At 35.5% G+C, this 12,922-nt stretch overlaps 1 protein-coding gene across 1 annotated transcript; it reads left to right on the forward strand.

Annotated features, from left to right (window-relative positions):
* Positions 1–263: 263 nt before the first annotated feature.
* LOC148860660 (large ribosomal subunit protein eL42-like) lies at positions 264–9,669 on the forward strand. Its single transcript, XM_088941525.1, has 4 exons — positions 264–402; positions 4,331–4,510; positions 5,209–5,283; positions 9,274–9,669. Exons 1-4 carry the CDS (start codon positions 400–402, stop codon positions 9,331–9,333), a joined length of 318 nt encoding a protein of 105 aa, XP_088797651.1. The 5' UTR covers positions 264–399; the 3' UTR covers positions 9,334–9,669.
* Positions 9,670–12,922: the final 3,253 nt, after the last annotated feature.

Genomic DNA, 12,922 nt, shown 5'->3' on the forward strand with positions numbered 1-12,922 from the left:
AAATGAAGGGAAAGGCAGGAAAGCCTATACAAGGATCAGGTTTGTACATGTTTCCCTTCATTTCCCTACCTTTTCCTTCAAACCAAACATAGCGTAAGGATTAGGTACGAAGTCAGCACCCCCCCCCCCCCCCCCAAAGAAAAAAAAAAAACTGATTTATTGAGCCTGAGCCAGTTCGTATAAAATTTCGGGCTAGATCGGGTTCGGGCTCGGGTTGGGCCCGTCGAAGTTGCACCCGAGTTAATAGGTTATGTTGGTGAGAGTAAGGGTGTTTATGTCATTTTAAAAAAATGATGAACCCTAATTCCTTGTCTATTATCTGCACTACTGGTTGCCGTAGTTGGTTTTCTCCCGAGAGACGGAAAGGAAAAAAAGAGGGTGTCTGAAAACCTTGCAGCCATGGTAAGTTCTTCGTAATTTTTGTCATTATTGGTTTCGATTTTTAATGTACGCTTGTTCTTGGATTTGTTGATCCGTAGTCTATTTGAGATCTGTGCAGATTCGTTATCATTGTCATGGTTGTTTTCGATTTTTTAATGTATGCTTATGAATGAGTAGTCTCAGTGTTTTTTTGTTCTTTTTTTTTTTTATGGTGATTTGAGTGATCTACCACTTCCACCGGGAGGTTTAGCAGGTACCATCTCCCCAGGGATTTATACTGATATGTGCTCACTCGAGGAGGGGTGGGAAGAAAGGATGGTTGAGGAGGGGTGGGGTTAATACTGATACCAAAGAACCTAGGACCTCAGTGAAAGGCATTTTTTTGTTTGTGTAAGGGGTTGGTGGGGATCAAGGATGGTTGGCGTTCTTTGATGTGGTAGCGGACAAATCAAAATCACGTACTCAAATCAGACGGGCGTTTTCGATTCTTTCAAAGTAGAATTGTTAACCATCATTCAAGAGCTTAGAATATATCTTTTTTTTTTTTTTTGTTTATTGTCTTTCCATTATGTGGGTGGGGAATATAATATTGTTATTAAGTGGGTGTTTATTCTGCCTTTGAGTTTTGGAAACGAAAATTCTCAATATAGATGCTATAATCCTTTTCTTCCAAATTCAATACCTTGTCACTTGGGTGGCCAAGTCTGATAACTCTATTGTCTGGGATTTGTTAGAACCGGTACAGTGAGGATGGATTTTTTTTGGCATTGAGGAAATCTCTCCCTCTTTTTATACAAATGCAAGTACCAGTTTCCATAAAAGTTGTTTTATGGAACTTTACCTTCTTTGACTGGGGGGATAAATGACAGAATTTTAATCTGAGATTTAACCTCTGTGTATTTTTAGACATGAGTAATCCGATGGTGAGATTTATTTGAGTTTCTGGGTTTGGGGTATTGGTTTGGTCATCAAAAGAATCTTTTGAAATTGTGGGGAATCTTAAGAGATATTTTGTAAAATTTGGCAGCGGTGGATGGGTGGTCTTTAAGGGGTGCTGGTTTAGGGAGAGGTTTAGAATGATTTTTAGGCCAGTTTTTAGAATGATTTTGGGGATCTTGACAATTTGGTTAGGTTATTCTGGAAATCAATTTTTTTTTTTCTTTTGAGGATTTAGATTTTAAAGATGATTGGTTTACCTCTAGGGAATTAAGGTTTTAGATGATTTGGGGGGGGGGCGCTTAGAGTTTGGGGAGAAATAAGTGGGGTTTTGGTTGAGGATAAAATTTCTTAGATTTTTGGGATATTTGAGAGTTTTGAGAATTTTTATTTTTTTTTCAGGATTTTGGGAATCTGGAGTTTGGTTAAGGTTTTAAAAGGATTTGAAGGGTTGTTCAAATTGGGAGTCGTGGTTTTGACATCCCTACTTCACCTTTGGCCAATGAATATATATGCAAGTTTGAGAAATTGGTTTCCAATTATTAAAGCACTGCATTTTGGTTGTTGTAGAGATCTGCAATCAAATTAAAGGCTGACTATAAAGAGATCTCACTGAGAACACTCAATTTCTCGCCCACCTCCAACTTCTCACATTCTTTTGATTTTGGGAAGACCTACAAATCTGCAGCAATGGGATAAGCCTAAGAAGGTTTTCAATCTCTCAATCATAGATCTACCTCATGAAAGTTTGACACCAAACCATAGAATTTCTGTTCCACTGAATCTGTTCAGACACTAGTACCTCCCTGCCTTCTGTAATGAGAAATAAAGCTGGAAACTCTTTGATTAGAAGCCTGTGTCCACACCAATAATCCAACCAGAATCTAACCTGATCTCCTTTCCCCAGTTTGAAGCTTGTGCACCTTATAAACTGTTATATTTTTTATTTTGTTACTGATTTGTACCTTGGCTCTAGTTGAGGTTGTTGTTGGTTGTATCGAACTTGTGTTATGTTTCTCCACATGCTATTAGGGAGAGGCATTGTACAACCAGTGCCATATAACCTAGAAAGGTAGAATTGAATTGTTGAAGCCTCCAGCCTCTCTTGGGCTAAACCTGCTTCCATTCCCAAAGGCCACTATTTCAATAATTCTTTATGAGGCTTGTGCCAGCCTACTCTGGGTTTGGAGATGCACTAGGGCATCTTTGGACCTAGACCTGGCATAACTGAATATAAGATGTCCAATTAGGCATTCCAGGTTTTCTTTTGATCAATAGCTGGTAAATTCATTAAAATTATAAAACAGATATAATAAGGTACATAGGGAGAGGTAAACACTCTGAACTCTCACTTAGACAGAAGTCAATTACAACAATGCTCGAAAGAAATTTCCCTTCTCACCCCTTGTTTTGCAAGTGTATCCACAAATGTATTAGCAGTCCCATTTATTCACTGGATTCTTATTTCTGTGCCTCTGATTAGCCATCTGTACATCCTTTTTCATTAGCAAGTTTTCATTTTTTTTTATAAATAGCAAATCTCCATATCTCATATTCCTCCTTTAGAAGCCAGTCTATAACAAGTTTTGAATCTCCCTCAACAATCAACTTCTTAATATTCAACTCCTTTGCTCTTTTAATCCCCTACATCACTGCCATAATCTCTCAACTATAAGTGAATCACCCACTCCAATGGAACCTGAATAAAAGGCAATAATTTTACCTTCCTCATTTCTGAAAACACCACTTGTCCCTAATGGGCTTGAGTTACCTTTACTACTTCCATCAAAATTTAATTTAGTGAAACCAACAACAAGCAATGACCATATTATACAAGCCATGGAATTGAGGGGAGCTGAATCAGACACTTCCTCCCAATTCTTGAACAGATAATCTGAGGAAATACCTTTAATTAGTTCTTAAGGATTTTACCCAATGAACCACCCTAACCGTGATAATTTCAATGGTTGATGCTACATGAATTTCCTTTTTAGAAAGTATTCTTCTGTTCCTTCCCATATTGTCCAACAGATAGCAGCCCTTGTACATCATAGAATTCTTCCTCTCTTCTGTTCCTTTCTTCCCATAGCTTATACCTGATGAAAGGCAAGAATGATGGAAGAATGGCGTGAACTGTCTTCCAAGGAGAGATATTACCTAATGGCGTGAACTGTCTTCCAAGGAGAGATATTACCTAAGACTTCCATCAAAAAGGACCGATCAACCATATCATAAGCCTTTTTCCAAATCTAACTTGCATATCACCCCTTGGCTTCCATTACTCTTTAAATTTTAACACTTTCATTAGCTAGAAGGATTTGATCAATGATTTGTCTTTCTTTGATAAGAGCATCTTGATTAGGGGAAATACAAGTAGGAAGCACCTTCTTCAACCATCTAGGCAACAGTTTGGCAATGTTTTATATATGCTATTTAACAAACTAATAGGTCTAAACTCTCTTGGGTGGTTTGCAACACTCTTTTTTGGGACCAAAGCAATAAAAGAAGAATTTAGATTCAGATTTATCATCCCTCTCTTAAAAAATTCATCAAAGACCTTTTGAATGTTGTATTTAGGAATATCTGAACAGTCTTGGTAAAAAGTTATTGTAAACCCATCTGATCCCAATGCTTTAGATCTATCCATGGAAAAGTTTGCTTCCTTTATCTCTTCCAAATCAAACCTTCAAGGGCATTCCAGTTATGTTCCTGGTATTGTGAGATGAAAACTCAGTTGCTGGTGCTGCTATCTTATTTTCACTTGGTTCCTCAGGAGATGAGAGGAAATGGACAATGCATCCTCCCCTATTTGAGATCTGCAATTCTGCATGCTTGTTTCAAATGTATAGATGCTATGATTCATCATGATTTTGTTTTGGGTGTAGATTGTGATCCTTGTAGTCCCATTTCTCTTGGTTATTTCTTATTATTTTGGGGTTGGGAATGCTAACAGCGGACTATATTCAAAGATCTTTCTTGTTTGGATATAAAAGTCTCTTCAAAAATTTTTCAGGTGAATGTTCCAAAGACTAAGAAAACATACTGCAAGAGCAAAGAGTGCAGAAAGCACACTGTTCACAAGGTAACCCAATACAAAAAGGGGAAAGATAGCTTATCTGCTCAGGGGAAACGTCGATATGATCGCAAACAATCAGGTTATGGTGGACAGACCAAACCTGTCTTCCACAAGAAGGTAAAATGTCAACACATCAACCCCATTAATGCAAAATTTCTGTCTTTTATAGTCTTTAGGTAGAGACTTTAATGAGCAACACTGGGAATCCTTCTATTTTGTTTTGTTTTCTAACAATAAGATGTAATTTATTTCATCTCTTTTTTCGTGGTAATTAAGGAATTTTGTTAGTAGCGACTAGCAACTAGGAAGTTTAGTTATTCAAATCACTTTTTGTAGTTCTGAGTCACACTGGCCAAGAAAGATGCATGTACTGTTTTAGGCTTATTTTCTTAGATTAACATTGATCTTGAATTTTATTTGTAGAACATACACTCCAAAGTAGTCTTTGACATTTTATCCAGAAACATGTTTCTGAAATGCCAGTTTCAGTGCTGAGGATTGGAGATTGGTTTCAATATGATCCTAAAAAGCTAATTTCTTTGCCAAGGGAGGGCTGCCTGTGGGCTCTTCTGATGACTATTAGTGCGTCCCCCGTGCTGTGCTATGTCAATTGTTGTAATCCTTGAGCATGATCTTTTAATCCTACCCAAATGCAAACCAAGCATGTGCATTTGTTTTTAGAAATCTTACAGGAGGTTGTTGCCATTGCATTTTTGAATGTTGCAGATGATCTTATTGAGGTGCTTATTAAACATTGATGTCATGTTATAGTGGAAGACAGTTTTTAGGCTAAACTTTCTCTGTTCTCTGGCCAGGCAAAAACCACTAAGAAGATCGTCCTAAGGCTGCAATGCCAGGGTTGCAAACATGTCTCACAGCACGCAATCAAGGTCAGTGTCTGTAATTTAGGACTTGTTCTTTTCTGTGGTTGGAAAAGGTGCGGTTCATCCCAAAACAAACCACACCAGTATGGTATGTTACAGAACCATGCACCAGGCACTCCGTAGCTTGTGGTGTGGTGTGTTCTTAATAGAATATTTTAGTGTGTGCCACATATACAATGTAAATCGATACCGATACCATTGATCAAGCATCAATGCATCTGGTTGCAATGTGTATGTTATTCATGAGTCATATTTTAAAACTAATCAAACGAAATTTAAAAATTAATTTTATATTAACAAAGCATTATAAAAGTAATTAAAATACACATTAGTAAATAAATAACTAAACATAATTAAAATAATAATTAATTACTAATATGGATAAAAATTATAATTTCAATAAATTTAATAAAAATAAGTCAAATTTATGTAATAGTAGTTCATAGAGGTCAATAAAAGGTAGTAGAAAAATAAAATTGTTTAAATAAATAAAAAGGCAAAGTATTGAAATTTCATTCTTAACAAAATAAGGTCCCTGTACAACTAGAGGCTATACAATGAAAGAAATACAAATTTAAATTATTTTTTAAGAAAAGGCAAAGTATTGAAATTTCATTCTTAACAAAATAAGATCTCTGTACAACTAGAGGCTATACAATGAAAGAAATACAAATTCCTCCCCATACCCTACAAGTCTGCCATCCCTTGACTGTGTACAAAAAGATTTTCATGTATAAAAGAAGTTACCATAGTTCCTTTAAAGTATTTATGTATAATTTATCCAATAGAAAACTTTCTAACCATTATATCAATCGAACATTGCTGATTGTGGAAAAATCTTTGTTTTCATTTCTTTCTTGCCATATAGCCCAGAAAATGGTTGTTGGGTTAATGCTCCATGCAACATTGCCTTTTTGTCAAACCCTCCTGTCACCACCCCTTTTTAAACTCCTCCAGAGAGGCTGAGCAGAAGTTTCCCACACCAAAAATAGCCATAATTCTATACTGGACCAAAGAAGAGAAGCTACAATGTAGAAGCAAGTGGGTTGCTGACTGCACAGATGTTCCACATAAAACACTGCTTATATCAGTCAAGTTCTTCTCTCTCCTCAACAGGTTATACTGATAATAACATTAATAAAACTTAATTTTGTTAAAAATTAATATCCATTCAAAATGAGAAAGGCTAAATCCAGTGAAAACAAATTACAGCTTAGAACACACTCAAAGAGAGCACCTAGTGTTGAAGCTAATATGTCAATGCCTCTGACAGTGATCTATCCATTTCTGAGCTACCATAGCTTTAAAAGTAGTTGAGTTCTTAGCGTGCATGACTAGACAAGCATCACTAGATTACAACTTTGCTCATGACAGGGTACCTGGTGTATTGTATTTTTTGCTCCCCAAAACACCCGTTTACAGGTGTTTTTGGGAACCCCTTTTTTTAGACGAAAAATATATACAAAAATACATATAAAAATCAAAATTTGAAAAAAAAAGTAAATGCATGGTTTTAAGTACCGATACATCTCTGCTGATACACAGAGATGTATCAATACTTTGAACCTTGTAAGTACTCATTTTACTTCAACTCCAAGTTAAAGACAACAAATAGCAAAAAGAGAGGAGGAAATTGTCAAAGTTTTTGTGTATCTCTTTAAATCTATTTTTGCGACCTCAGGAGGGCGGAACTTTGATAATTGCAGTTTGGAGTGGGATATAGTTATTGAAGTTCAATCAATCCTGTTAGAAAGAAACTTTAGTGTGGAAGAGGTTCATGAAGCCCTATGTCTTGATGGCTTCTCTTGATGGATGTTTTTATTGAGTTTCATGACAAAGGGGAAACCTCACTTGGAGCAAATGCAACTTTCCTAGCCTTGGTCCTAAAATTAAAGACACTAAAACCCCAAAGGACTTTGGGCCTTTAAACCTTTTGGGTAGCCTGCAGAAAATCATTGCCAAAGTCCTGCTAGGAAGGTTGAAGACTATCTTGCCTATGGTAGTCACTCAATTTCAAGGAGCCTCTGTGGAAGGGGGGCAAATCGTGGACCAAATCCTAGTGGTAAACAAATGTGTGGCGAACAAGAGGAAGAAGGGTGTAAAAAGTTTAATTTGTAAGTAAGATCTAAGAAAGGCTTATGACGTGGTGGATTAGGCCTTTCTTCTTGGCTTGTTAGAGAAGATTGATCTGGGGGAGAAATGTAGGAATTGGATTAAATGTCGTATTAGTTTAATACATTTCTTGATTCTAATAAATGGAGTTGGTAGGGATATTTTTTCTCAGTTGAGATAGGGTGACCCCATCTCACCCTTTTTGTTCACTCTAATTGCTCAAGTCCCAAGTAGGCTGACTTGGCTAATTTGATTAGGGACTCATATGGGAGAGCAAGGATTAGCTGAACACGATATCTGTTCTGTGTGCTGTGGAACCAATGATAATGTTCCACACCAGTAATAAAATACATGAGACCTGCACCTTTCACAGTGGGGCCCATGAATTTATTACTGGTGTGGAACATTTTCATCAGCGTGCTGAACAGCCATCACATTCAGCTAATCTTAATTCCCTATGGAGAGTAGGGTTTAGAGTTGTGGAGAAGTAGGGAGTTGACATCATAGTTGTCAAGGTGTTGCCTAGGCACCCTTGGCTGGGCACGTCACCCAAATGCCTTCACTTATAATAACTACACGCTCGCCTAGGTCTAGGTGACTAAGTGCTCACTTAGGTGGCAAAAATGACAAGGCGATTGCCTTATTATTATTTTTTTTTTATCAATAATGGTGGTTGCCTTATTGCTGCATCTTATTAATGTGTTTGTCAAAATACATTCTATAAATACCATGTTCACCATTTATCTTTTGTTTTAATGTTTTTCTATTGAAATTTAAAAGATCATTTTGAGGAGAGAAACAGAAAGAAAACATAGAGGTTCTTTTTGTTTTTTATTCTCTTTCTCTCTTCAATTAAATAAAACTGCAATTCCATCCTTTTTTCTATTTTTAGTTTCCATCTTGAATTTTTATTGTATAAAGTTAATAACCTTCTTTAATTGCTGATTGATATGAAATTGCTTTATTAAATATTTATTATAGTAGTATTATTTTTGAAAATAATGAAATTAATATATTTAAAAGGATTTTGTCTTTTAGAAATCATGATTTCCTACATTTTGAGAGGAAATTTAGGCTCCGTTTGGTGCGTCTTTCTGCACGATCTGTCGGCTATTTACAAGCCCGGCAGACCGTGATTTGGTCTTTTCCCATTTGGTTCGTGGTAGATCTAGCCGCCAAAAGCCAGCATGCTGAAAAGACATAAGAAGCCCAAAAACGAATGATTTTTGGGAATCTCCAAATGGAGCTTTTGCGTTTTTTTTCTATCCGTCTTCTTGTCATAAGATGCACATAGACACACCTTAACCAAACGGGCTTTAGGCTGCCTAGATCTTAAAAATTCTTAATGCAAAAGCTCAATGCGTCTTTTGACTGTCAAAGAGCTGCCAGAAGATCTTCCTAAAAAGACTTGCCAAACAGCCCCTTAATGTTCTTAATAAAGAGGATTGCTTTTTTTTTTTTCAATTACATGCATGCTGAATCGTATATAAAACCAGGGAACTAGTGAAATGTTGGTTCTTTATATTATAAAATTCTTATCGCCAAGGCAACCCCATGTCACCCAGTATCACCTAAATCCCTTGGCAACTATGATTGACATCACTTTGGACTGGGGGTGTATCACGTTGCAAATGACGATACTTTGGCATGGCTGGAATGGCATGATTTATTCCTTTATAGGACCAGCCTTGGTCTGTTCTGGAACATGCTATGAGCATAAAAGAATGCATTTATGCCATGGTGGGTTCTAAAACCAAATGAATTTCACAGTAACCATAGTACTGAAGGTTCCCTTGTGCTGTTTTATAACCTCTTTTGTTGTGTTTCTTTTCTACACTTTGACTAATGTTTGGCTGTATACTTATCCTTTACTGGTTTCTGCAGAGGTGCAAGCATTTTGAGATTGGTGGAGACAAGAAGGGAAAGGGCACTTCTCTCTTCTAAAATGTGTCTTATTCAAGGCATTATGGATTCTCTTTTTTTTTTTTTTTTAATCTTGTTCTTCAGAATTTCATTGCTATTCTAACATATACTTAATATTAGGTTGAAAATAGTTTGCCTTCAAATTCGGCCTGCAAGTTGGGTTGCCTGACTTGGAAGAATTTCAACTACATCTGCCTTGGGTTAGGTTTTCTTTTTCTATAAGTGGCTTGGGTTAGGGTTTGGGTCCATAGCAAATTTGACAAGTTTCCAACCCAAGCTGCTTTCCCTAGCATTGTTTACAGTTTTCTGCAAGACGTCTAGTTAATGAAATGCCTTAATTGATTGTTGAGTTTGCCATTTTTCGAAGTGACAATGTACTTTTTAACCTGGATGTATGTCTTTCCATATGTACTCGATTGCAATTCTCTCCAACCACTTTTGCTCCATTCTTCTATTGCCTTTATACCTCAGTGTCCTGGTTATACCAAGTAGTAAGCACACTGATATCCTATGAAATGTGCATTGCTTATAGCCTTATATGACGGATGTTTGCAATGTTCCATTCCATAATTTTATTATGTTTATTTTTTCTCTATGGTATATTGTGTTTCTATCAAGTGCATTTTAGCACATGAAACATTATGTTCTTGATGTATATCATTGTAGAATCAGGTCAAGTATTGCTACTACCTAAATGCTGTTCCATTCGGCGGAAGCTGGATTTAATTTTACTAGCTACTATATGAATGGATGGATGATTATTATGGGACTGATTTCAGGTTGCTGAATTACGAGGCCTTTATATGGGACTGTTAGGGTAGTAATTAAATTGACACTGCACTTCGTGATGAATGTAATAACATGGTTTTTGTTTGCGAACGCAACTTATAGTTTGTTGAGATCAAGGGAATTTGGTTGAAGTTAGCATGACTAGGTAAAGTGGGTTGTTCAATTGCCATGCTTGGTACGAGACTCTCCCATAATACTTTTAATGAAAAAAGGGTTCTTAGGTTATGTTTGGGAGTGCTTAAAAATAATTTTTTATTTAAAATAAGTGTTTATTTGGGACATTAAGCACTTATTGGCATTTGGGAAATAAGTTCAAAATAAATCTATATAAATATATTAAGCTGAAATGTGTATAGGCTTAAGGATGAGGGAAATGGAATTTAATAGTATTTTATCTTTTTTCTTGGGAATTACAAAAATGATACTTTACCAATTCTCTTTTTCTTAAAAATTATAAGAATGACATTTCCCTTTCTCTCTCTTGCCACCTCACTCTCTCCTTATAAATTACAAGAATGCCACTTTCTCCAATTGAGGGAAACCTTAGCTTGGCATCTTGGCTGCTTGGGGACCTGCAATCAAAGGTAATTGAGTTTGAGTCGAATTGAGCTTGAATTTTTGGCTCAATCTCAATTTTAATTCGAATTGAGCTTGAGTTAGACAACACCTCAACTATTGAAGCAGACCTCGGCTTGGCACCTCGGTCATTGAGGGAGGTCTTGGCTCAACACCTTGACAATTAAGGGAGACTTCAGCTCAACACCTTGTCAATTAAGGGAGACTTCAGCTTGACACCTCGCCTGTTAGGAAAACTTCAGTTCAACACTTCAACAGTTGAGGGAGACCTCAGTTTGGCACCTTGGCAATTGAGGGAGACCTCGGCTCAGCACTTTGGTTGCTTGAGAGACCTACAATCAAAGGTAGTTGAGATCGAGCTTAATCTCTAATTTGAATCGAGGTCGAGCCTAATAGTTTATGAGCGAGCCCTTGCAACGCATGGGCCCCCTCCCCTAGTGCTTTATTTTTTAAATAAGGGCTTATTTTTTTAAGTGCTTATGTAATAAGCATTTATTCAATTTTTTTTCTTCCAAAGTTATCCCTAGTTGATTTTTAAAAGATCACTTATAAAATTATTGATAGTTGAATTTTATTAAAGTACTTTTATGAAAGCATTTTTACAAAAGCATTTTTATAAAAGTACTTTTACGAAAGAACTTTTAAGATAGTATTTGTATGAAAGAACTTTTATAAAAACACTTTTATGGAAGCACTTTTATGGAATAACTTTTATGAAAGCATTTTTATGAAATCATTTTTATGTAAGTACTTTTATGAAAATACTTTTATGAAAGTGCTTTTATAAAAGTATTTTTATAAAAATACTTTTATAAAAATGCTTTCATAAAAGTACTTTTGTGAGGGTACTTTGTTAAAAGTGCTTTTGTAAAAGTACTTTCATAAAAGTGTTTTTATAAAAAGATTTGAGAATTTGAAAGAAAATGAAGGATAAAATTATCACTAATACTTATTTAAGTGCTTATTAGAGAAATAGACTATCAAACGCCCAACATAAAATAAATACTTATTTTAAAAAAATAAACACTTGAAAAAGTTAGGTGCCATATGCAAATAAGTTCTTATTCAAATAAGTACTTATTTTTAACTTTAGAACTCCCAAATATTGCCTTAATGTTACAATTCTAGAGCAATCAGGATATTCTAACATGTGAGTTTGGGTTTAGGATCTTAGTAGGGGACGGAGGAGTGACAATTTGGAGCTTTGTTCCTGCTCTATGTTGTGGAATCGGCTATATTGGGAAGCAAAAGTTGTAATAACTGAACATGTGATTATGTACTAATTCCTAGATGCTTATCATTGATTTTCTTGATTTATTATTTTGTTGCTCTTAATATCTTCACTATATGATATTTGGAACTTGTAATTTCTTTTATTTTTTATGTGTGGTTAATTGTAAGACTAGCAACTACACTAGCCGTTCAAGTAATAAAGTAGTGAGTGAAATATCGTTCCCACGAGAATTTAGGAAACAAGTATCAATACTAAATTGAGTACTTCTTATCTGATTAACAAATAAATCAAAATTTTAATTAAAGCTAAAAATCCTAAATTAAAATCTATCTAAATCATTGGTCCAATTGCCTTCAAATCAGGTTAGAAGAGTAAGCAGTAAATTTAAATATCAGAATTCAGCAATCTATCAATTTGGATCATTCGAATAAATCATAATTGAGCCTTGGTTTGGTGAAACCCCAAGGTCATGAACAGTCTCTCTCAAGCGCATGGTCATCCTATGCATTAGTGACAATTCTTCTATCTCTAACAAGAATCTAATCCCCATGCATGCATTTATTCAAACACTTCTAATGCATCAATTCAAAACTGAATTGATCACCAACTGAATTGTGTAAGTTATCTCTAATCTTGCATCAAATTCAGTTCTTGAATAGTAGATCTGAATTCCTAGAGTCTCTCTCAAGCACTCTAGAAATTCCAAGCTTTAGATCCATTTGGCCAATCTAAAAATTGTATATCTGAATTCTCTTTCAAGCAATTCAGATCTTACAATCTCAGATCTGAGAATTCAGATCTGAGTTGTGAATGTTAGTTGGCCAAATTAATCTACAATAATACCCTTATTCAAGAAACTCTAAGTACAATTCATGACCATTCGAATGAATAAAAAAGAATTAGATTGCTGAACTAAAATTTTACAAGCTGAAATACATCAAGGAAGAATGGAAGAAGGAGAAAGAAGAAATAAAATATAACAAAGAAACAGAATTCAAATTAAAGGAGAAT

The sequence above is a fragment of the Nelumbo lutea genome, chromosome 4 (genome assembly GCF_056320005.1).
Source record: "Nelumbo lutea isolate HS-2025 chromosome 4, American lotus-T2T, whole genome shotgun sequence".
Classification (NCBI taxonomy): Eukaryota; Viridiplantae; Streptophyta; class Magnoliopsida; order Proteales; family Nelumbonaceae; genus Nelumbo; species Nelumbo lutea.

Coding starts and splice junctions, on each gene's coding strand:
- LOC148860660 (XM_088941525.1), top strand. Junction 4,511..5,208: donor AACCTGTCTTCCACAAGAAG/GTAAAATGTCAA, acceptor TTCTCTGGCCAG/GCAAAAACCACTAAGAAGAT. Junction 5,284..9,273: donor TCTCACAGCACGCAATCAAG/GTCAGTGTCTGT, acceptor TGGTTTCTGCAG/AGGTGCAAGCATTTTGAGAT.